Here is a 23,969-nt window from a genome sequence, read left to right on the forward strand (position 1 = left end):
AGTAATAAAACATATCAGCAGATTTATATTCATAGACTAGGATTAATTAAAAGATAGAGTTCACAATATCACTTCCAATAGTGGCACCAGCACCAAAAATAGCAGCGTTTCCCAACTTGCTTCCAAACTTACGCAAATGTGGATGGTCGTTACCTCCTTGTTGTGGAACCATCTGCTGCTGTTGCTCCGGTGCTTGCTGGTAGAAGTTGGTGGTGGGAGGAGGGTATTGGGGAGGTGCTGAATAGCCTTGTGCTTGGTATGGTGGATGGTACTGTTGCTGTGGGGCAGGGTACAGATAGTCTTCGGCTTTGTACTCAGATTTTTCGTTCTTGGAGCTCGGAGGAGCAATAATGGCAGGTGATGCAGAAATGTTGAATTCCGATTCACTAATGGACTTGACATAGTTGCTGGGGAAAACACCGATACGTTGGGGTTGGTCCTTAGTGTATCCTTTCCACCAATCTTCGGACAAGTGATCCACTATGGCGACCTTCTCGTCTTTTTTCAAGTTCAAGTCGTCAGCTTCTTGAGCTTGGTAATCGAATAATACGGTACAGAATCCAAGAGGCTTTGGAGCTTGGGGTCTTTGAAAGGCCGAGGACCGTGAAGGAGGCTCACTGGGAGGTGCAGATATCTTAGTTGATTCTAGCTCCGCCGCCAACTTGTCGGTGGAACCAGTTGTGGATTCAAGTTTTTCTACTCCCCATGGCTGCATGCCATTTTGGTATTTATGGGGGAGAGCGTTGATCAACTTGTTGTATAACTGTTCGTCGATGATTTCAGAGTCATGGAGGAACTCCAACTCAGTTCTGATGGTGGTCAACGACCGGTTAATTAAAGGTGCTGACATTGGTATAGAATAAGATAAAGGAGATGATTTCAAGGAAACAGCAGTGCCTACCATGCGCGGATAATTTGATGATCGGCTGCAACTTTATTATTAGCCAATTAAAGAGGAATTTTGCAGCTACCGTAACTCTTATCTAATGACGGGTGAAGGATGGTTCAACCCCTCCGCAAGCAGTATCAAGCTGCTTTCAAACACGTCGAAACCATTATGGACCATTTGGTTGCTGCCATTGCCCCATATTTTATATGTCCTGATTGTCAGGTCTGAACACATCACACAAAGATACCGACCGTCTGGAGATGCACTAGCTCCCAGCACCCGGATGAAAAGCGGTTCTAAAAGATTCCGCTTCACTGGTTTCATACTTGGAAACTTGTATACCTCTAAAATAGACCCACCATGTCCAGGGCCAAATGTAGCCACTAGCTCTCTGCGCGAGTGACACCAATTGAGGGAGGTGATCTGAGAATTGGTGAAATATGAGTTTAGCAACGTCCCCGTATTGGTGTGCCAGAAACGAATAGTTCTGTCTGAGTAGCCTCCACCTGTAGCTAGTAACGAAGGGGCCCAAGGACAAAATCCCATTGCTTTCACAGCAGATGTGTGTGGAAGAATGAACTTTATCACTGGAAACCGGTACTTTTCGAGTTTCCACACTGTCACGGTGCAGTCACCACACCCAAATGCCACTTGTGTCTCGTCGGAGTTGAGTACTATTCCTTTAGATAGTTAGTACTAACATAATAAATTGTGGTACGGTATACTTACCGCAAACGAGCTGCTGATGGAACTTGAAGGTAAAATCTTTCTTCAAGATTAAGATGCCCTGTTTGTGGATGGTCTTTATCATATACACATTTCCTGACAGATCACCCACGAGAAACCGTTTGTTGTTTTTGAACCAGGTGCAAGTGTGAATCGGAATATTATCCAATATATAAGTAGCACGAAGTCGGCCATCCAGCTGGGAAATCACATATATTTTACCTGCCTCTGTTCCTATTACCACAAGGTCTTCGTAGGAGCAAGAAACACAGGTGATGACATCGGGACACTCAAAACTAATAGGGGTTTTACAGTTCTTGTTCAACTTCCAAATAGAACAAGTTTTGTTAACACCAACAGCCACTTGTTTGGCAGTTTTGGACCAGCTGACTATATTCAGGTAGAAGTCATTTGTGACCCCACTGGCCTGAGCAACTTCCACAGTGTATAAAATTCTCGAACAATTTTGCGGTGGTGAGTGTGACATAGGCTTCGTGTCATTTTCAGGACCGGATATAGCCTCAACAAGGTCACGGGGTGTGGGATTTATCTTCTTAGGAAAGTGACCTTTTTTGGTTGGCCTGTGAAAGAAAAGTATCTTTTTGGTCAAATGGAGTCCTAGGGCCTGTGAAATTATTCCCTGTTCTCTGGAAGGTAATTTGGAAGGAACCATGCCCATGCTGAGTTGGGACTGAATACGGGGGCTCAGTGATAATCTCATGGCCATAAATCCACTGGTTAAAGACCTGATCTCAGATCCTTCTGGTGTTGCACAAGACGAAGTAGGACTTCGAATACCATAAGACCAGCTTTCTAATGATGGTAAAAGCCGGTCATTTCCACGTATATGTGAGCGAGTGCTTTGCAACATCTTTGAGTAAGCTAAACCAGCAAAGATGCCAGAGTAAACTGGTATGGAAAAAGATAGCTAAAGAAGTGGTGTAGTAGATTTCACGATTGTGAACGGCCGCAAGACCACAAAAATAGATGTACAAGTCGAAAGTTCAAAACACAAATTCTACAACTCACTGTGTTTCACTCCCATTCCATCATCATATCTACATACCAGTTTTGTCTATCTTCGGATACTGGCTCGTCACCAATCAATATTGCCATTTACAATTTGCAGCCAACCGGGGCACTACCAGCCCACACTGTTCAAATCAACGCGGTGTTTTTTCAGTTCTATAATGACGATGTGGGGACCGATTGAATCTATTATCCAGCCAGTGTCGTATATTGTGGTCAACCTAATATCGTCAGTTATCCTCGAGAAGGTTGCTACACATGTCAAAGGCCCTTTTATCGACGAAATATTCCACTTGAGACAATGTGAAACATACTGTCGATATGAATTCGGTGTATGGGATAGTAAGATCACTACACCTCCGGGGCTATATTTACTAGGGTTCGGGTTTGCAAAGCTCCTACTGGTGTTTTCAGACCCCATTGAAACGGTCTGTGAGAACCATAATATCTTAAGACTTGTTAATTTGATCGGAGGTGAATTGGTGTTGCCTATTGTTCTTTTATCATTACCCAGCTACAAAGGTCAATTTTGGGTTACAAGCTTAATCTCCATGCCTTTGCTCTTCCCATATTATTTCTTGTTCTATACGGATCCATGGTCCTTGGTATTGACCATTGCGTGCCTTTCAGCTTCTTTGAGGTCTAGTACTATCGTCGGAGGACTCTTGGGGTTTGCTAGTTTATGGTTCAGACAGACCAACATCATCTGGATTGCGTTTGTTGCATCGGTATACATCGACAAAAAGGTCAATCCCAACAAGAATGTATTGATATACGCCAAAGATTACGTCCTTGCGTGTTTCCAACATGTGGGTCTGTTGGCTCCGTTTGTACTCAACTTTGTGCTCTTTGGGATATTTTTGAAAGTAAACGGCGGCATTACATTTGGAGATAAAGAGAATCATCAAATCCAACTTCACTTGGTTCAGGTGTTCTACTGTTTTGTATTCATCAGCATTTTCACCTGGCCGCTGTGGCTCTCAGTAGAGAATCTCAAAAGATATGTCAACTTCGTGTTGGGCAGAAACTTGAAGAGGTGTATGATTCATATTCCGGTGTCGATCGTGTGTTGTATCATAATAAAGTACATAATTGCTAACTTTACAGTGGTCCATCCGTTCCTTTTGGCTGATAACAGACATTACACCTTCTATATTTGGAAAAAGATCTTGAGCAAACAGTATACAGATCTATTAGCGGTTCCCATCTACCACTTTGCCACCTGGAACATAGTAAACAGCTTGGTACAGAACACAAAAGGCTTATCAATGAGTCCCATCACCATTGTGACATTTTTGGTAGCAACTGTTCTTACCATTGTCCCATCACCATTATTTGAGCCAAGATACTATATCACTCCGTTGGTAGTATTCAGGTTGTTCACGGGACCAGAGCGTCATCACCAGCTAAGAAATGCCGTCGAGTTTGTGTACGTGAGTGCCGTGAATTCATTGTTCTTCTATGTGTTCTTTGGGTACGAGTTCACTTGGGCGAGTGAACCAGGAGAAATCCAACGCATCATTTGGTAGAACTATACTCTAAAGTTCAACGTCCTCTAAAGTCTTGCCTTCTGAGTAAGCAAAGACATCTGAGTTGGAGTACGATGGTTGTCTGTTGTCCAGCTTTGAAGCTTTGGGCACAGCGGGGAGGTTCTTGGGAAGCTTCTGTATGATCTCAGGAAGTGCTTTTGGCTCTTCAGGAAGTGTTTTTGGCTGCTCAGGAAGTGCTTTTGGCTCTTTTGGCTCCGTTGGCTCTTCCCCCATCTCAGGTTCAATCACTCCACCAACCAAGTTCAAGTTGTTGTTAATGAACTCATCAATAGAGTTATCGTTCAAGTTCTTGATATTCAAAATCGAGTCGGGATTCAGCTTCAAGTCTTGAACCAATTTCTTCACACCCGAATCCATTTCATCTTTATCTAAAGATTCAACCCACTTAGCAATACATCTTTTTTTCAACACCGTAAGGTAACTCATCTCTTTCTTTGTTTCCTTGTCGACATAAATCAAGTCACCCTCATTCCCAATCATAAGATCCCCATAATTGTTCTTCTCGGGTGCACTGATATCCCAATTTCCCATTTCCAAATCGTTAGCAAAGAGCAAGAGGAAATCTCCCCAATTGTCAGCAACTAGAAACTTGGTATCAAACTCTCTTCCGAAAAGAATAATCTGTCCCCATTTACCGTTTCCTGTCGCTGGTGGTGCTAAATCCAATCCTATACAATTGCCCACATCATCTGTAATCATGGGAATCCACATTGGGTGGGCAAATATCGGATGGATACATCCTGGGGGTATGGCTTTCTGTGAAGGGTACTTTGACACCGTTTGTTTATGTTTGTGATCCAGTTCTACCGACTGTAAAGATATCCTACTAGCATCTGGATTGTCATTCACGTTGATCAAGTCAATTGACGAGTTGGAAAACCTGTAATTACCCAATTTTGGAAGCTGTTTGAGAGTACCAGAGGTGTCCAACTGGGACATTTCTGAGGTAACTTTCTTAGCGACTTTCCTCCAATGTTCAGTCATCACCATTATATCGTCTAAAGGCATCAATTTCAATCCAAAAAATAACCCTCCAACCTTGTCATAGTCGTCTGAGTATTGGCCATCTGTAAGCTTGTAGAACTCCAATACACAGTTGGGTAATTTGATGTTCAAGTCTTTTTGGAAATCACTTAAATCGTCATCAGTACAAGCTTTTTGCAACGAGCTGTTCAAATCCGGTGAGTATTTGGAGACCCAATTTTTGATGTGCCTCCAAGCAAGTCTAACTTCGTGAACTCCGTCCACCTTGTATTTTTCAAAATTGGAATCTTCTTCATGGTCGGTACCAAATGTGGTAGACCCGTTGTTGTGGGATAAGAGATTTGTTTCGGTCTCAGTTCTGGGTTTGTTGATTCTGTTGAAAGATTTGGTCGAGTCGTACTCCGAGTATTTGTCGTTTGTACTCAATGAGTAGACAAACTCCTGGAACTTCTTACCGAACTTCATGTTGAGTTTTGAAATGGTGGATACGATACGCGGTTTTATTTGCTTTGGAACAATGGCGCTGATCCGAAATGGACAACCGATGCACTATTACTAAAGCCGGGCAAAGACGACTAGCACAAAGAGTTAGATACTGGCACTTGTAGCTACATGCCTTTAATGTGGTGGCTACATGTTGCTAATGTCGTGGCCACATAGCCGATTACAATGATCATCCAACACGTTAGATCATCCAACGCGTTAATGAAGAGCCAATACTCAACTAAATACACCAAGTTTCGAGATGTATAGTCCATCGTCTCACTCACTCTTCTACAGCTATCCGCCGGGCATGAAGTATCATTTCTATCACAAAGTAACAATACGAAAAACCGGAGGTGATATTTATTCTGGGAACCCCGGATCCAATTCCATCGCTTAAAACAAGCAGCGGACTCGAACATACGGAAACAAAAAACGGCAACTCTTAGACCATAAAAACAAAAACTAGCACTGCAAAATACACTACAGGCCATTACAAATAGTAACAGAATGTATTTCTAGTAATAAGAAGCATGGCAAATCTCTATGCCAGACAGTTGAAATACTCAGAACGAGTATCTCATACCCAGCACAACGCCCAGAGCGTTACGAGAAGTGACACTGGAGTTAATTTTTTGGTTTTGGCGGGATTCCTGTGGTAATCAAACTGGAGAATTCAATCAAAAAACTTTTCACTGAGAAATAATGCATCGAGAAGTCGTGTCCACCCGTTATCTACTTGTACAAACAATAATTTATATTTATGTCATTGAGTATATAAGATACAAATATACAAAAACAGAAGCTCTATTCAAGCATATTCAAGGTTGCCTCGGGATTTTTCTTTTCCAAAAATCCTTTAACCGGAGTAATTTTGCAAAATGAATTAATTATTTTCAGCTATAATAATAGGTACTTAATTAAATTACCAGTTTTGAGCGGCAGCTTCTTCGGCAGCCTGGTTGGCACCGGATTCAGCCCAGTCGACTTCTTCAGTTTCACCAGTCCACTCGGTTTCACCTTCAGCGGTAGCAGGTTCTTCAGATTCTTCAGTCTTGGCTTCTTCGGCAGTAGTTTGTTCAATCTCTTCTGGGTCTCTGTAGAAATATAAATCGGGCATAACAGACCATTCGGTTTGTCTGTCTGGGATAACACCTCTTAATCTCAAGACTTCTCTGGCAATCAACCACCAGATCAAACCAATGGAGTGCTTACCTTTGTTATTACATGGAATGGCAACGTCAACGTATTCAGATGGAGAGTCCATGTCGGTCAAAGCAATAACTGGAATGTTAACGTAAGAAGATTCTTTGATGGCTTGAGAATCAGTTCTTGGGTCGGTGACAATAACTAATCTTGGTTCCTTGAAAGAACGGGTGATATAGTTAGTGAAGTTACCGGGGGTGAATCTACCAGCAATTGGGGTGGCACCGGTGTGGGCGGCAAACTTCAACACAGCTCTTTGACCGAAGGTTCTGGTGGAACAGACAGCAACGTCAGAAGCGTTTGGAACAGCAGCAATGACTCTGGCAGCCAAAACAATCTTTTCCCAAGTCTTACCAATGTTGATAACGTTAACACCATCTGGTCTAGTCTTGTAGACGTATGGTTTGTTGTGGACCTAGAAATGTTAGTATACGGGTTGAAGGATCGATTGGAGAGATGATAGTGAAGTAGGCAATGTCCAAAGATCTTTTTTTTTTCATTGGCAGTTTTGTGGATGGGTGGTTTGAAAAGTTTAAGCATGAAGATGGTATAAGTGATGAGCGGTATTTGGGGGACGTTTGGAGACATCACTTGGGACGAAATCAGGGATACGGTACAAATTTTCTGAGACTTTTCACAAACATCTGGTACTATCATTCTCTCATTTAAATCATTAAATCATGGATGATGGATTACATACTTGAACGTTCTTGGAACCCAAGTGGACGTTGGCAGCTAATAATAATTTAGCATCCTCAGCAGTTAAGTCAAATGAAGCTGGCAAAGACATATTGTTTTGATATTTCAACTGTTAGTAAAACTTCTTTTGAACAATTTATTTGTAGTTGAAAATTTTTAATGAGAAGAAAATTTTTGGTACATTGACTATGGGCCTGCACAGAGGGGGGCGACTAGCAGCGATATTCGAGTTTGAGGGTGGGGCGTGCGCGTACCGTTTGATCCGCAGTCACGAGCTGGAGGACCCCGTGTTTTCAGGTCTGGCGCCCTCGTCGCGCAACCCTGGCCCAACCCGGGTTTCAAATTTAAGATTGCAACCATTGCCTACTCGGAAATGCTCCAAATTACACTCAACTACAGTCGTGGTCAGGTTTCCTATGTCAAGCAATGAGGAGTACACTCCTTTATTAGGCGGATCTCTATCAGAGCGGCAGTCTTGCGATGACGACACCCATTTAGAATGGTACAAGATCCACTTGTATCTTCAGCATTTACAATGGTACAAACGACCTAATTGGGTCTTTATAAATATCGTGGTGTTTTTGTACACCCTCACATCAATTGGAGAACCGACTCGCAAGACGATCCGGTTCAAGTTAGCATGTAACTCGTTGATTGAGGACAATGGTCAATGTGACCGAACCAAAGTCCAGCTCTTGGTATCTAATTTTGACCAATACAGCTTAGTAGTATCACAGTTTTCACTGGTTCTTGCCCTCGCAACTTTGGGAAGTTTATCGAATAGGTATGGTAGAAAGCCGTTTCTATGCTTGATCCCGGCATCCATATTTGTTTCACGATGTCTATTGCTAGTCTCCATAGTCAACAACGAGACGTTTGAAATGTCAACATTTTTGGTGTGTGACGTGATAGCCAGCATTTGTGGATCACAGTTGGGCATGCTTGGTATCGCAAAGTCATATGTGACTGATATTGTTCACCCGTCGCAAAGGTCTAACTCTTTAGCCTTCATCAACGGAGCACTTTACGCGGGAGGCACTTTGGGGCCAATGTTATCCAACTTACTTTCAATGTGGTTAGCCCCGGACCCCATATCTCATACTCCCAATACGTTCCAACATTTGTCTCAACGAGAAGTATATATACAGATGGTCGAGATTGGGCTTTTTCTGGTGATTGTGGTTTTTGTAGCTGTCATAGTACCTGAGTCTCGCCTCGAGCACAACGAAGAACTGGAAGAGCCTGGACTCGATTTAATCAGTCCAGTGAAGACGCTTTTACGGCCCATATTTTCGGGAAACACCGGTTACCAGATCAGGGTTCTCTTGGTGTCGTTAATCTGTGTGCACAGTTTGATGCTCATGTATGAAGTGGGTATTGGAGTGGTATCTATTGATTATGCAGTTTATATGTTCGGATGGGACGCAAAGATGGTGGGGGTGTTATTGATGGTGTTTGGGTTCACCCGAGTGGTGGTGTTATACATCATATACCCATTTCTTTCGAGGCTACTCAACAAAGGCTCTGAACGCCACTTTGATAGAAGAGACTTTATATTGGTGCTTACGGGGTTGGTATTCAATGTATTGTTACACGGAGGCCTTGGTTCCTCTAGGACTTCGGGTGAATATTTGGCAAGTATTGTTGTTGGAAGTGTGAGCTCGATTGTCGGGCCCACAATCCAGTCAATTATACTCAAATACTTTACCAAATCACAGACATCAGACGTGATCATGGCTCTTTCCCTAGTTAACGGTGTTTGCAACATAATGGCACCACTCTTCTTTGTCAACATCTACAAACTTGGCCTCATTCATAGGGCTCCGGCATTGGTGTACTTGGTTAGTGGGTCTATTGATGTGGTGGTTGCAGTGGTGTTTGTGGTGGTGCGGTCGTTTCGCAGCCAATATGATGCAGAAAACTATGCACGTTGAATGGGTCGGTTTTGGCCAGTCTTCCGCACGGCCATTTGGAACGTTATCTACAACAAGTATACGTAGCCACAAACAGCCACAAACAGCCATATCCTCCATTGCTGTTGTTCTGTCGGCTATTAAAGGTGGGCGACCGCGAAGCGGAGATAACTCCGCCTCCACTAAACAGTTCCGGTTACTGACCATGCAGACATCCCGGGTCGCCCCTGTTCAATACTCAACTACATAAGTATCAGCACCATCAGTGCATAGTCGTTTCCCCCCAACAACTTCCCTTCTTGAATTTGTTATATTTATTGAGGACCCCAGGGCGGAAATAACCGGTGCGGAAATAGGATAAAATCGTTTATCTCCATACTTCAGAGCCGTACAAATCTTCACCACATATATTTAAACTCAAGGAGATCTCTAATTTATCAAACATAAACCATTCTTGCTTCTATCCCGTCCACAGACCATGTCTAGCGAGGAAACCACCTCACTTGTCAAGAAATTTGTCCCTGGCTACCGTGTCGAAGTACATGAAACTAGTGGCCAATATGAATCAATAGAAGAGGATGCGAATTCCGCAACCGTGCTGGAAAACCAATATGATAAGGTTCCAACCTGGTTATTATGGACCAAGAAACCCACCGTGTTGGGGATTTCTGTGGTGTATATATTCATGGGTCTCGGTGGAATGTCAGTCTCTGCCAGAGAATTGTTGTTGTTCGATAAGGCCTGTGAGCAAAACATGAAGGATGGAGTTTGCTCCAATGTTGCTAATCAGCTTCTTATAGCCGATTACCAGCTGGTGGGATCTATTTTGAAACAAACGTCCCTGATTATTGGCTTATCGGTGACCGGCGTTGTCAGTGATCGGTTTGGAAGAAAACCTGTACTTTTCTTGACGTGTATCAATTTTCTTTTCAATCTGTTGCTTTTCCTTGCCCTCATAAGATATGTGGAGGGATTCAAATTTAAGACGTTGGTGATGTTGCAGGTAATTTTGGGATTTTTTAGTGAAGGGACGATGCTTGGGACTTGTAGTGCCTATATTGCTGATATCACATCTCCTGCAACCCGACTGCTGAAAGTATCTTTTCTGTTGGCAACCTTATCGGCCTCAATGTTGATCGGCCAGTTCTGTGGAACCGCGCTTTTAGGGTACGGCAAGTCGATTGGGTTGAGTCCAACTCAAAACAACTATAATGCTATGTACTTTGAAATTTTCTCCATGATATTGATGGTGTTGTACGGGGCATTTCTCCCTGAATCCCTACATAAAACCGAAGATAGGTCTACATACAACTACCGGTTTGGTTGGAGAGATATCACTGGCCATACCTATGAGGTTGTTGAACAGGTGAAGTTGTTGAGGTTGCCAAGCGACTTGATTCCCGTGACCTTGAAACACAGATCCAAGGAACTTAGGTTACAGGTATGTGTGTTGGTTTTGATAAACTGCTTGTTCATGTTAAAAAATTCCTTAGCCAGTTTGCTCTTCCAATATGGAATTTATCGGTATGGCTGGGACTCGCAAACGATCTCATTTTTTATGATGACACTGGCATTCATAGGTCTTTCAGTTTTGGGGGTGATAATTCCGTTTGTCAATGAGTATGTCCTTAAGAGAGGTCTTCGTCTTTCATTTAAAGATGGCCAGCTTGATTCCATTGATAAGTTCAACATTTATCTAGGCCTCTTTTCTGAGTTTGCCGTGTGTACGTTGTCAGGATTGTCAACAAATACAACTGAGTTGATTGCATCTTACGCCATTTGTTGTTATACGTCTGCATTGGTTCCTACTGTGTTTTCGACGATCACCAAGTTTTTCCCTCCAAATAAGACAAACCAGGTGCTCCTGACAATGCACATTGTGTCTGCGTTGTTCAACACGGTTGCTCCATCAGTTTTCATGCAGATATATAAGTTTGGATTGCTCCATTCCATAATTGGGTTGCCATTCTTTGTACTTGGTGTTACTTGTGTAATACCTTTTGGTCTCCTCATTAGTTCTAAACTAATTCGCACTTAGTTCATATATATGTTAATGGGTTCAATCTACGGTTTTGATTTTGGTTTTGCAATCACGCGCGCACTCCCAAGTAATTAAGTGCATCTCTTCCCATAACTGATATGCCCACAGTGTGCATGAATACTTAAACTTGCTGCTTGAAGTCCCATGTAAATAAATATTTGCTATTATACGCTATGGGAGACATATTTACTTTTGATGATGAGTCGTTCGCCAAACAGGCATCTGATCTCAATATCAGAGACTCGTGGGAACACCCTGGTCTGCTGGCAGATTTTGAGGTTACACCCTTAAAAGCTGATCCCTTGCTTAAAATACCGGAAAATGGAGTTCCAATAAGGACCAGAAGACGCTCATCTGTGTACAGACGTATTTCTATACGGCCTTCTTCCGTGGCATCACATAACCTGGAATTGGTGATTCCCTCGAACTTCAGCGATGTACGTGAAGAAGAATCGGGTAAAGCTTCTTACAAAAAAGCACTTCAGGACTTTGTGCCCATAAGAGTTCTTGGCCAAGGTGCTTACGGCAAGGTTCACTTGGTTCAAGATAAGCTGACGAAAAAGTTATATGCTCAGAAACAATTAAGGAAGCCTGTCATTCCTATTGTAGAGGAGTTCAATGGTATCCATTCCAACCACGTGAAACGGACAATCTACGAAAGACAGATCCTCAGCAACATCAACCACCACCCAAATATCGTCAAATTGTTTCATGCATTGCAAGATAAAGATAAGTTTTATCTCATCTTAGAGTACATTCCTGGAGGAGAGCTATTCCACCATTTGACCAGCAACAACTCGTTGGGCAGTGCATTCAAAGAGGACCATGTTGCTTTCTACAGCGCACAAATGGCATTGGCGTTGAGACACTTGCACAAGTTGGGAATAGTCTACAGAGACTTAAAGCCTGAGAACTGTTTATTGGACAGCAGGGGGAACTTAGTATTAACCGACTTTGGATTGTCAAAAGATATTGGGGACGGGGATGAGAATTGTAAGTCTGTTATAGGTACTCCCGAGTACATGGCACCAGAGGTCTTAAAAGGTGAAGAATACGCTTATAGTGTCGATTGGTGGTCTCTTGGGTGTGTAATCTACGACATGATGAGTGGTAAGGCACCGTTCACAGGAAACTCCCATAAGATCATCCAAGATAAAATCTTGACCAAGAAGTTGATCTTACCGTTCTATTTCTCCTTGGATGCGAAAGACCTTTTAAACAAACTCTTGAATAAAAGCCCCGAAAAAAGATTCAAGGTCGATGATCAGTGGCCAAAGTTCACCCAGCACCGGTTTTTTAGAAAGCTAAACTGGAACAGTTTAGAACTCCAAGATGATTCAGTAGTTCCACCAATTATTCCTGTCATAACAGACCCGATATTAGCAGAGAACTTTTCTCCTGAATTCACCAACCAAAAGGTCAGTGACTACAATACTGACCAAGCATTAAACATTCCCGTCGACCGCCTGGCGTCTCCCTACGATTTTTTCGAAGGGTTTAGTTATACTGCTCCTAATAGCTTTATAGACAAGTATAGCTGAGAATGAAGAAAACCGCGTCGTGTCCTGGCCGCGTGCGCCTTTTGTGGATCTATCACACAAATCTCGCGCTTACCGAAAACTCAACCTCCTAAACACTTATCTGTGAAGAAGCACTTTGACAGACTTCTAAAATAGACCATAGACTAGTCAATAGATCTTTGAACGTGTTCCCCTGGTTTAACTTCGACTCGATATAGCAATGGATGAAACTTTAATCGCTACCATCAACAAATTGCAAGATGCATTGTCCCCATTAGGAGGCGGGTCTAGCTCACCAGTTGACTTGCCACAAATTACGGTTGTTGGTTCTCAATCAAGTGGTAAATCCTCGGTTTTGGAGAATATTGTCGGTAGAGACTTCTTGCCAAGAGGTACTGGTATTGTTACCAGAAGACCATTGGTTTTACAGTTGATTAATAGAAGGGCAAACAAGCCAGCTCAGGAAGATTTGATCTCCATCAACAAAACTACTGAATCCGGTGGTCAATCAGAAAACAATGCCGATGAATGGGGTGAGTTTTTGCATTTGCCTGGCAAGAAGTTTTTCAACTTTGAAGAAATCAGAAACGAAATTGTTAGAGAAACTGATGCTAAGACTGGTAAGAATTTGGGAATTTCGCCAATTCCTATCAACTTAAGAATCTATTCCCCTCATGTCTTGACTTTGACTTTGGTTGATTTACCAGGTTTGACCAAAGTCCCTGTTGGTGATCAGCCCAAGGATATTGAAAGGCAAATTAGGGAAATGATTATGAAATTTATTTCTAAACCTAATGCAATTGTTTTGTCGGTTAATGCTGCAAACACTGATTTGGCCAACTCTGATGGGTTGAAGTTGGCTAGAGAAGTTGACCCTGAAGGTGCTAGAACTATTGGGGTCTTAACCAAGGTTGATTTGATGGACGAAGGTACTGATGTTATCGATATCTTGGCGGGTAGAGTGATCCCATTAAGGTTTGGTTATGTTCCCGTCATAAATCGAGGTCAGAAGGATATAGAGAGCAAGAAGACCATCAGAGAAGCTTTGAAGGATGAAAGTAGCTTCTTTGAAAATCACCCAAGCTATAAAGCCAAGGCCCATTACTGTGGTACTCCATACTTGGCCAAGAAATTGAATGGTATTTTGTTGCACCATATCAAGGGAACTTTGCCTGATATCAAGATGAGAATTGAAAACTCATTGAAAAAGTATGAGAACGAGTTAAGCTTATTAGGACCTGAAATGTCCGAAAGTCCAACTTCCATTGCCCTTAGTATGATCACAAACTTCACCAAAGACTACAATGGTATTTTGGATGGTGAAGCTAAGGAATTGAGCTCCCACGAATTGAGTGGTGGTGCCAGAATCTCGTTTGTTTTCCATGAGATCTTCAAAAACGGTATCACTTCATTAGACCCATTCGATCAAATCAAAGATACCGATATCAGAACTATCATGCATAACACTTCTGGTAGTGCTCCATCTTTATTTGTTGGAACCCAGGCCTTTGAAGTATTGGTTAAACAACAGATTCGTAGAATGGAGGATCCATCCATAAGATGTATTAACTTGATCTTTGATGAATTGACGAGAATCTTGAATCAAATTCTCAGCCTGCCTCAATACTCTCGTTATCCAGCCTTAAAGGAACAGTTGTCTCAACATTTCATACAATTCTTAAGAGATGCTTTGGTTCCCACCAACAAGTTCGTCACCGATATCATTAAGTCGGAAGAAACTTATGTCAACACGGCTCACCCTGACTTGTTAAAGGGGTCTCAAGCCATGGCCATTGTTGAAGACAAGTTCCACCCCAAGCCCCAAGTTGCGGTTGACCCGAAGACCGGTAAGCCATTGCCACCATCTCAGCAGCCACAACAGTCAGCAACACCCAAAGAAGATGAAAACGCCAATGGGTTCTTTGGTGGATTTTTTAGCTCCAAAAACAAAAAGAGATTACAAAGCATGGAAGCCCCTCCTCCCACATTGAGAGCCACTGGTGCCATGACCGAAAGAGAGACCATGGAAACCGAAGTGATCAAGTTGTTAATCTCCTCCTACTACAACATCGTCAAGAGAACCGTCACTGACTTGGTTCCTAAGGCAATTATGTTCAAATTGATTGTGTTTTCAAAAGACGATATTCAAAAGGTGTTGATAGAAAGATTATACAACTCGAAGGACTTGGGCGAGTTGGTGAAAGAAAACGAAATGACCATTCAAAAGAGAAAGGAATGCTTGAAGATGGTGGAAGTGTTGAAGAACGCCAGTGAAATTGTGAGCAGTGTTTAAATAATTTATAGTAATAAGAATTTGTTCAATTTTAAAATATAAAACCTCATGTTATGAGATTCCAGTGTAGATTTTCCTCCCCCTGGTGGCTTCAGAAGATCGGCGTATGTAGCGCATTCATCTCATCAAAGAAAGCCCCTGAAATTCCACTAGATTTTCATCCTATACACTAAAAATGTTTACAAAGAGAATGACATTTGTCACTTTTTTGTCGCTGCAGATTCGATTGGATCAGGACGAAAACCTTTGCACGGCGGATGGTCATCAATAGCCACAACTTCAAACGCCCTTCGACTTTAAATCTGTATCTGGCACGTCATATGCGCTTCATGAAAATTTCTGTTTATATGTACTTAGCTGTTCCATTGTGACGATTAGATATATAGCCGCGATGAAAAGCCAAATTGGGTTGTCAACAATAACAATTTTGAGCAACAATGTATGGATATGCAGTATTGTATGCCGTCAAATGCATCACCTCAATATGAGGTTATTATTGCCCCTTAAGAGGACAATGCATCAAACGCGGTCCGTCTAAATGTCAGGTTTCTAGACCTTTATTTGTTTAATCAGTTCGGATTATTTGCCGTTGATTAAAGTACGTTTATTGTTACGATCTAAATATTCCAATTCTTACCGCCAATTGTTTGATTATCCTTGCTTGAAGCCGGAATGCAAAGCCACAATTGGCATTTTTTTGCTGCATGTCCGATAGCTGCAATAAATCAAGGTACAGATTTATGTCTCGGCACTTTTAAATCCCATGGGCGTCACAATATAAATATGGCTTAAAATCTCGACTTGTGTGGTTCGATCCCTACTTTTGAACTCATCTTACCTAACACTATGAAATTTTCTATTCTTACGACTATCGCCACTTTATGTGCCATTGCCCAAGCTGCTCCAGCTGAGCATGAAGGCCACAAGGGCAATGGCAACAAGGGCTCTGATGGTAAATCGTCAAAGAATTCTGGCAACCCTCACGGGAGCTCTGGTCAGCAAAACTGGGGCCCTGGTCACCCAAGCTGGGGTGAAGGCTCCCACCCTAAGCCTAGTGCCTCTTACACGGTTCCTGGTAACCTTTCTATCACCTACTCAGCTTGGGGACCTTCTGCTACCTTTCCTACCGCATCGTTGTCGGGCTGGCCATACCACACCACCTCGCTTGCGATTCCAACATCTATTCCTTCGTCTTCTGCAGTTGTTGGCTTGGAACACTTGTTGGAAGCCTTGGAACCAATTATCAGTATCTTAACTGAATTGTCCGATTCTGAAAAAGCTGCGCTTGAGCAATTGTTGAAGGCAATTGAGTCATTACCAAGTGGCGTCAACGTTCCAAGTGGATTTCCTACTCCAACTGGTATCTAGTTGGTGAAGGTTTAGTTCTTTGGCCTTAGGTTATAAACCTTTGTGCTCTGGTCTGCTTATCATTTCGCAGCCAAACTGTATTGGTGGTAATGGTAACTTGATACCCTAGGTTTCTGGTTTTATATTGATTATAGATCTATAAATGTTTTCTAGTACTGTGTTGTGTCTCTGATTGTACTCTTGTAACGGTAAATTGTTATAGAATGGTCCCGTGGTGATGTAAATATCTTTGCGATTCTAGGAGGTTGGCACTACGTGTGGTTAGAAATTAGGCGTTAATAATGATGCGGAAAAACCGGTGCCACTGGTGGCCCCGAGGGCCCTTCACTTGGGTGTGAAACTCTAGCCGATATTTCTTTTCTATTTAGATGAACCACAAAGCCTCAATACAAAGCCCCCGACACAAAGCCCCCGACACCACACCCACAGCAAGCAGATCACCAGATCTGCGTTTGAAGCATTGCGCCTCCCAGTGCTCTGTTCCTTAGGCTCTTTGTTATCAATTAATCAGCCATCCCAATTTCAACTGTCACCGCGCGGGTATTGCCCCTTACAATCGTCTGTGAGCGCAAGCTGCAAAATAGGGAGTCGTATCAACCATAGACGACCTGGAACAAAAAAGGGTGTGACAAGGGATCGCCCAGATTTGTAGCGTATGAATAAACCACTTATACTGTGAGTGTTTGCTATACGTTTCTATAATGCCAGTTGCGGTGGAAGATGGGAACTTTAAGCTGGACCCCATTAAAGGGGCAATGTGTGTCCCCTTTCCTGTGTACGGAACATTCACTTCAAGCTGCAAGTGCTGATATCGTTTGAGCCATAACCTGCATGGTTCGAGATGTTGAAATTTAGGTAACATTATGCGCTCTGGCTCAACGGACACACAGGAGGCTTCCTAAACAAATGAGAGCGGTCGGACAACACCTTTTATGGGATTAAGCTATAAGAAATTGTATACTTCCACGACCTTGATTGCAGCTAAGTACAGAACAATTCCTCATCACTTGAACGCCTGCGCGCTACAACAGACCTACGTCTGGTTCAAACCTTAGTAAAACATTATTCTGTGCCATATGAAAACAGTATTGCTTTTGATGCGGTTAATAGGAAATGACCTGCTAGAAGTATTGGGATTTCGATCACCTGGCGGACATCAATGGCATGCCTGACAGGCAGCCAATGAACTAGGAGTTGTCAATGACTTACCATTGCTGTTGTTTGTTTGGCTATCGAAGACCTGGCTGTACTGCTCAATTTGGTTATGGTTGCAATAAGTATCCCTTGTGTTTCAATATTAAGGATTAACAACTGGGATGGGGATAATCAGAAGACCTTCGAGGAACAATATCTCTTTGAATGCGTAACGAGACAATAATCAAGAAGATGCAAACCCTTTCAGCACAGTACAACAGATCAGTCATTTTCGCACTTCTGGCTTAGACTGCCAGCCACCCTTTGCTAACACAATTATTACTGTGGGTGAATAAAGACACAATGTTGATTTTTCTTTGCAGCCATTGTTCTCTGCGCGAGAGATGGCTTTTTCAAACCACCATGATCATTCGTTGGATGAACCCTGAAAATACCATGTAGACAATGGATTCGTTCACTGGAAGATACTGGGGTATACAGTTAAAGAAACTGTACAAATACTCGTCCGGTCCCCCTATTGGTTTTATCATCAACCATTTAATATCCTCAACATCTCACTACCCTAAAAATGAGATTCTCTACCGTTGCTTTTATTGCTGCTTTATCTGCCATTGCTCATGCTGCCCCAGCAGAAAAGAGGGCTGATGTCTTGAGTGATGTTCCAACTGTTCTTCCAACAGATATCTTGACTGCTATTCCCACTGATATCTTGACTGCCATCCCAACTTCTATTAGCTTGGATAGTATTCCTGGTTTAAGTACTTTGTTGGAAGCCTTGGCTCCTATTCTTAGTCTTTTGTCGCTGTTGCCTATTATCAGCGACTTACCTATTGTAAGTGACTTGTTGGATGCTCTTTCATCTTTGTCATCTAGTCTTTCTCTCCCAAGTGGTTTGCCTGTTGCTACTGGATTGACTTCTGTTGCTACTAGTTTGCCAGTTGCCTTGTAAACGTTTCATTTTGGTTCGGTTTTATGTTTTGTATTAATATATTCTTTGTCTCATTTTGCAGCCATAAATTTAGATTGACTTCCATTCAACAGATCAGTATGTGGAGTACTAGCTAAACCTGATCAGGTGCCCTCTATCTCACATTTGAGATCGTTAGTAAGACAGGAGAAGGAATCTACAGCACTTTCTCGTGGAGGCTTGATAAGTTTAATCGAAGAAATATATGAACAGTGGCAATTATCCGCTATAATAATATGACTCCTGATAACAATGGGTCCAATTATAATAGGCATTCGTTACAATACAAACATCAGCCTTATTAAAAATCATAAGCTCATTAACCAGCCATCGCAGTATCAAACAATAGGATTAAAATATATTCATTATTTATGCTGCAAAAGGGGATGGGATCACAAAACTATGAGCTTTACTCCTCAGTACCTTCAACGGCAGTGTCTTCTTGGTGGGTTAGAAAAAAATTTTGCAAAGCTCCTAAATTGAACCTTTGGTGTTGGAGGGAGGTTGAAACCGTATAAAGATGAGCACAAAAGACAAACACAATTATAAAGTTCAACAAGGAGCACTAGTATCGTGCCTCTCACACAGGAGTCACAAGGTCACAAGGTCACAAGGTCACAAAGTCATAAATCTCAAAAAACTTTTGATTGTGTACTCCTATCTTTGCTAGTTTTAGTTAGTAGACACATGGTTGCGAACAAAATGCGGGTGGACCTTTTGCCAAATGATATACATAAATGTCTCACCTTCTAAAACGAATTCGCCAGAACCATTGAGTTAAAATAGGCAGTTCTATTAGGTTTAGACTACAAATTTGTTCCAAGAATGTTATCCAAAAGTCCCTAAAAGAGTTCAGTACAAATTCATAGTGTGACTGTTTCAAATTGACTACTGCTACGATTTGATTTCTTGGAATGATCTCGCGTGTGCGGGACTTGAAAATTTTTTTGTAGTAGCAAACTTTTATATTATAAACACCAGTTGTGTTGTTAACTTCTTTCCATCTCCAAGACTTCTAGTGTTTGTTAGTTGGAGGATAGTACCAGATTTTTTCTCCAAGAGACTCTTCAGCAAATTAATTTATGCCTAAGAAGCCCCTACGAAAGTTGACCTTTGAATTGAATAAATTAATTGAACCTGGATAACACCCTTTAAATCCTACTTCGAACGAATCGTTAAGTAACTCACTTGAAAAAGTTCAGTCTATCTCCACATTTATCAAATATCCCCCGATTTTGACGTTTTTATATTCTTCACTAGGTTGTTGATCCTCCCCATCCACTAGTGAATTATAATTTTTGGTTAAAAAAAACTAACATTTAACTTGTTGAAACGTTTCTTGCTACTTCTCTCTTCGTTTCAACTGTCATTTGTTATACCTCTTCCAGTTTTTACTGATTTAATAAGAGCAAGTTCCAATCCACCTTAAAGAACTGAAAAAGAAGAAAAATTATTATTATTATGGTTGCACCTGCTTACACCGATGACTCCTATGTCGACCATGAACTTAGTGCCAACTTGGATTCTACTTCCGCCTTCGAGGGCCCAGAAAAGCTTTTAGAAGTTTGGGTATGGCCCAATGAAGCTGAAGTCAAATCTCACAGCAATTGTGAAGATGGCTTGAGAAGCATCCCTTTGAAGAACTGGGTTGATATCTTAGACTTGGTTAACTGTAAAATCTTGTCTATGAAATCTTCCAAGTACATGGATGCTTACTTGTTGTCTGAGTCTTCGTTGTTTGTGTTCAGTCATAAAATTATTTTGAAGACTTGTGGTACTACCACCACTTTGTTTTGTATCGAAAAGTTATTTGAAGATATCCGTCACTACGTCGCCAAGAAAGTTAACACTAAGGAAATCTTCAAGGTGTTTTATTCCAGAAGATCCTTTATGTTTCCAGAAAGACAACAAAGTGTGCATAAGGATTGGAAAAAGGAAGTCAAATTATTGAACGAGTACTTCATCAATGGCAAATCGTACGTGGTTGGTGACTTTGCCAGTGATGATCACTGGTATCTATATACTGGTGGTCAAAAAGATGATGAATGTAAAGCTCCAGGCTCCATCAGAGACCAAACCTTTGAAGTTTTGATGACGGATTTGGACCCGGGTAAAGCAGAGCAGTTTGTCACATCCAGAAAGCCCGGTTTTGAATCCTTCGTCAAGAACGGATTTGAAGAAGATGACTTGGGTCATGAATTTGGTTTCAAAACAATCAAGTCAACCAAATTAAACTCAATTTTTAATGACTATGATCAATTGAATAAACAGGTTGGTGGTGGGTCAGCTCAACATTTACCTTCTCCAAAAGAAGATGGTGGATTTGAATCTGCCGGTCAATTCTTACCTTTCAACTTTGTTCATGATGCGTTTTCATTCACTCCATGTGGATTCTCATCCAATTCCATAAGCAGCAATAATGGAAGCTACTATTATACTTTACATATCACACCTGAATCAGGTTGGTCATATGCATCATTCGAAACCAATTTCCCATTTAGTTCCATTTCAAATTCTTCAATCAACATCGTTGATGTTCTCATCAAGATTTTGAAGGTCTTTAGACCTGGTAGATTCTCAGTTACTTTGATCAATGAAATTGACACCAAAGGGGACGAAACTGAACTTAGTGAATTATTCAATTGTGATAGGAGATTATGTGATCTCAATTACAAGAAGAATGAAAGAGTATTGTACGATTTAGAATCCAATTATAAATTGTTGTACTTGAACTTTGAAAAGTTCTAAAATTTAGTTTGTTGTTTGATTTTGCTATTTTGTTAATTTTTGGATAATTGGGGGATGTTAGTAACTCATGCTCATAATATTATGCTAGAGGTGGTCTTAATATTCTATGGCTTGCTAATACAATTATTCAGAGTAAATATATGTTTTCTTGACTAGTTCATTCTAGGTAGGCTTTTTATGCGAGCATTTTTGCAGCAATTGCTTGACTCTAGCCACAAAGTTGAGGCTAGTTTCAGTAATGAAAGTTTCTGTGGTGCGCGATGTGAGACTCGTATGCGAGTTTAAGGAATGAAGTTTTGAGCGCACAGAATGTTGCAATTGGTCAAAGACAACGAACAAGCCAAAATTTCGTGCTTTTGGAGGAGAAACTCTTGTACTCATAAAAGGTATTGAATTAGGTTAAGATAGATCTAGGGCTTGCGTAAAGTAAGCATTAATAAGCATTAAATGGAGGTTTCCTTTGTTAAATTAGAATGAAAAATGTGAAATTCACTCAAGAAGAGATAGCCGAATCGAAAGCTGGAATTAAATCACTATCGTAAACTACAACCGATATAAAATCATGCCTCATATTCCTCGATTGTGCTCAGTAAATCATCTGTCTCAAAACTTGCTAATTTCAAAGTCATCCTTACGGTGTTTTCAGTTTGCAACAATTTCGTGGACGGGCAAAATCGCCTTATCGCAGTCCGAAATTCTCCGAAATCTCGTTTTGATGTGGACAGCGAATTTCACGACAAATCAAAACGCCCATGAAAAAGGTTTAAAATCAAGTAACAGACTATCTGACATATTGAGGATAATTATTCTATTATTGTATAAACAATTGAATAAATAAAAGATTGAATATATACAATAAGAAGATTGAGGTTAATTAATTTAATTATTATATTAATTAATCAACTTAAAACTTCTTACCGAAAATGATAACTTGCAATTGATCATACATGGAGATAACACCAGCACCGGCAACACCTCTCAAGATGTTAGCACCGCAACCCTTGAACAAGGAAGCAACACCTTCAGCAGCAATAACTTGTTTAGCACAGTCAAAGGCACCCTTGTACTTAACGGCTTGACCAGAGGTCATCATCATTCTTCTTCTGACAGTGTCCAATGGGTAAGAAGCAGTAGAAGCACCAGTAGTGACAGTCCAACCCAACAAGAAAGAAGCTAAGAAAGAACCTTCCAATGGTCCAACCAAAACAACTGGTTTCAAGGAATCGTACAAACCGAAGTACAAACCTCTGTAGACAACAATACCGATAACAGATGGACCGAAACCTCTGTACAAACCAGCAATACCATCGGAAGCTAAGGTCTTCTTGTAGACATCGAACAAACCGTTGAATTCTCTTTGACCGTCACCCTTAGAAGACTTGGCGTCGTTAGCCAATCTAGTTCTAGCGTAATCCAAAGAGTAGACAAAAGCCAAAGAAGTGGCACCAGCCAAACCACCAGAAGCCAAGTTACCGGAGAACCATTTCCAGTAAGATTCTTCCTTCTTGAAACCGAACATCTTCTTAAACTTGTCCTTGAAAGCGAAGTTCAAAGCTTGGGTTGGGAAGTATCTGATAACGTTAGCAGTGTTACCTCTCCAGAAAGAAGTGAAACCTTCTTCGGCAGCAGTTCTTCTGAAACATTCGGCGATACCGTCGTATTTCTTAGCTAATCTACCTTGCTTGATCATTTCATCTTGATTTTGGATCAAAAGCTTAACTCTTTCAATTGGAGCGGCGGCGGTCTTAGAGACGGCGGCGGAAACACCACCCATCATAAAATCAATTAAAAAGTGATTATCCATTTTGAATATGTAGTAGTTCTGTAAAAGAAAACGTTGACGAGGTCAAAAAAAAAAAGAAGCAAGAAAAATTTTCCAACGGGATACACTTTGTATTTATATTAAATTTTCCTCTAAGGGATTTCTATTGGACAGACGTATCCACCAATGAGCGTTCAAATTTCCGTGAATTTGGGATACGCTCGCCAAAGAAAAAGAAAAAAAATTCAATGGTACTGACACGGCTCTAAGTTACCAGTGGATCACATTAACTAGATTTGGTAGTTGTTACTGGGGAATTTGGATTTCAAATTAATTGGAGAACCAACTCCTCTTCTACTGTAAAAAGCTGTTAATTGCAGCCACCCATTGGGCAGGTCTGTGTCGAATTAGTCTTTCAGGCAGTCTTGTGCCTTAGCAGCAAAATTCGGATTTCTATTTTGATCTGGAGTACAAAAGAAAAGCGAAACCTTACACAAACACGGCTGGGCTATTTTCCGATTGGTTTTTTTACCACACACTCAAGGGTAGTCCTCTACATATATATATGTGTTTGTACAAAGTAGGAGTAGGGGCCTTCCTATATAAACAGGTATTCTTGAATCGTTGGCTAACTAA

General features: G+C 41.4%; 12 protein-coding genes across 12 annotated transcripts; 7 read left to right on the top strand and 5 right to left on the bottom strand. All coding sequences in view use genetic code 12, as the record gives it.

Moving 5' to 3' along the window:
• Positions 1-46: 46 nt before the first annotated feature.
• Positions 47-850, bottom strand: PIN3 (protein that induces appearance of [PIN+] prion when overproduced; the record flags this gene model as incomplete). Its single annotated transcript, XM_006689027.1, has 1 exon — positions 47-850. The coding sequence occupies one exon, from the start codon at positions 848-850 to the stop codon at positions 47-49; it is 804 nt and encodes a 267-aa protein (XP_006689090.1).
• Positions 851-1,563: 713 nt separating this feature from the next.
• On the bottom strand, positions 1,564-2,486 carry PSN45_001178 (uncharacterized protein; the record flags this gene model as incomplete). The annotated part of the gene is made up of 2 exons (XM_066157597.1): positions 1,564-1,569; positions 1,626-2,486. The coding sequence occupies 2 exons, from the start codon at positions 2,484-2,486 to the stop codon at positions 1,564-1,566; spliced, it is 867 nt and encodes a 288-aa protein (XP_066013694.1).
• A 325-nt stretch (positions 2,487-2,811) lies between these two features.
• ALG10 (glucosyltransferase) lies at positions 2,812-4,173 on the top strand (the record flags this gene model as incomplete). Its single annotated transcript, XM_006688533.2, has 1 exon — positions 2,812-4,173. One exon carries the CDS (start codon positions 2,812-2,814, stop codon positions 4,171-4,173), a length of 1,362 nt encoding a protein of 453 aa, XP_006688596.2.
• A 9-nt stretch (positions 4,174-4,182) lies between these two features.
• Positions 4,183-5,643, bottom strand: SMI1_1 (Cell wall assembly regulator; the record flags this gene model as incomplete). Its single annotated transcript, XM_006688532.1, has 1 exon — positions 4,183-5,643. The coding sequence occupies one exon, from the start codon at positions 5,641-5,643 to the stop codon at positions 4,183-4,185; it is 1,461 nt and encodes a 486-aa protein (XP_006688595.1).
• A 943-nt stretch (positions 5,644-6,586) lies between these two features.
• RPS0 (40S ribosomal protein uS2) lies at positions 6,587-7,657 on the bottom strand (the record flags this gene model as incomplete). The annotated part of the gene is made up of 2 exons (XM_006689029.1): positions 6,587-7,282; positions 7,568-7,657. The coding sequence occupies 2 exons, from the start codon at positions 7,655-7,657 to the stop codon at positions 6,587-6,589; spliced, it is 786 nt and encodes a 261-aa protein (XP_006689092.1).
• Positions 7,658-7,982: 325 nt separating this feature from the next.
• On the top strand, positions 7,983-9,500 carry PSN45_001182 (uncharacterized protein; the record flags this gene model as incomplete). Its single annotated transcript, XM_066157598.1, has 2 exons — positions 7,983-8,337; positions 8,419-9,500. The coding sequence occupies 2 exons, from the start codon at positions 7,983-7,985 to the stop codon at positions 9,498-9,500; spliced, it is 1,437 nt and encodes a 478-aa protein (XP_066013695.1).
• Positions 9,501-9,957: 457 nt separating this feature from the next.
• Positions 9,958-13,061, top strand: PSN45_001183 (serine/threonine protein kinase/MFS permease; the record flags this gene model as incomplete). Its single annotated transcript, XM_066157599.1, has 2 exons — positions 9,958-11,451; positions 11,661-13,061. 2 exons carry the CDS (start codon positions 9,958-9,960, stop codon positions 13,059-13,061), a joined length of 2,895 nt encoding a protein of 964 aa, XP_066013696.1.
• Positions 13,062-13,260: 199 nt separating this feature from the next.
• On the top strand, positions 13,261-15,333 carry VPS1 (vacuolar protein sorting-associated protein 1; the record flags this gene model as incomplete). The annotated part of the gene is made up of 1 exon (XM_006688536.1): positions 13,261-15,333. One exon carries the CDS (start codon positions 13,261-13,263, stop codon positions 15,331-15,333), a length of 2,073 nt encoding a protein of 690 aa, XP_006688599.1.
• An 846-nt stretch (positions 15,334-16,179) lies between these two features.
• Positions 16,180-16,701, top strand: PSN45_001185 (uncharacterized protein; the record flags this gene model as incomplete). The annotated part of the gene is made up of 1 exon (XM_006688537.1): positions 16,180-16,701. The coding sequence occupies one exon, from the start codon at positions 16,180-16,182 to the stop codon at positions 16,699-16,701; it is 522 nt and encodes a 173-aa protein (XP_006688600.1).
• Positions 16,702-18,424: 1,723 nt separating this feature from the next.
• PSN45_001186 (uncharacterized protein) lies at positions 18,425-18,805 on the top strand (the record flags this gene model as incomplete). Its single annotated transcript, XM_006688538.2, has 1 exon — positions 18,425-18,805. The coding sequence occupies one exon, from the start codon at positions 18,425-18,427 to the stop codon at positions 18,803-18,805; it is 381 nt and encodes a 126-aa protein (XP_006688601.1).
• A 1,479-nt stretch (positions 18,806-20,284) lies between these two features.
• Positions 20,285-21,571, top strand: SPE2 (spermidine resistance protein; the record flags this gene model as incomplete). The annotated part of the gene is made up of 1 exon (XM_006689030.2): positions 20,285-21,571. The coding sequence occupies one exon, from the start codon at positions 20,285-20,287 to the stop codon at positions 21,569-21,571; it is 1,287 nt and encodes a 428-aa protein (XP_006689093.1).
• A 904-nt stretch (positions 21,572-22,475) lies between these two features.
• On the bottom strand, positions 22,476-23,375 carry PET9 (ADP/ATP carrier protein; the record flags this gene model as incomplete). Its single annotated transcript, XM_006688539.1, has 1 exon — positions 22,476-23,375. One exon carries the CDS (start codon positions 23,373-23,375, stop codon positions 22,476-22,478), a length of 900 nt encoding a protein of 299 aa, XP_006688602.1.
• Positions 23,376-23,969: the final 594 nt, after the last annotated feature.

The sequence above is a fragment of the Yamadazyma tenuis genome, chromosome 1, assembly GCF_029203305.1.
Source record: "Yamadazyma tenuis chromosome 1, complete sequence".
Lineage (NCBI taxonomy): Eukaryota > Fungi > Ascomycota > Pichiomycetes > Serinales > Debaryomycetaceae > Yamadazyma > Yamadazyma tenuis.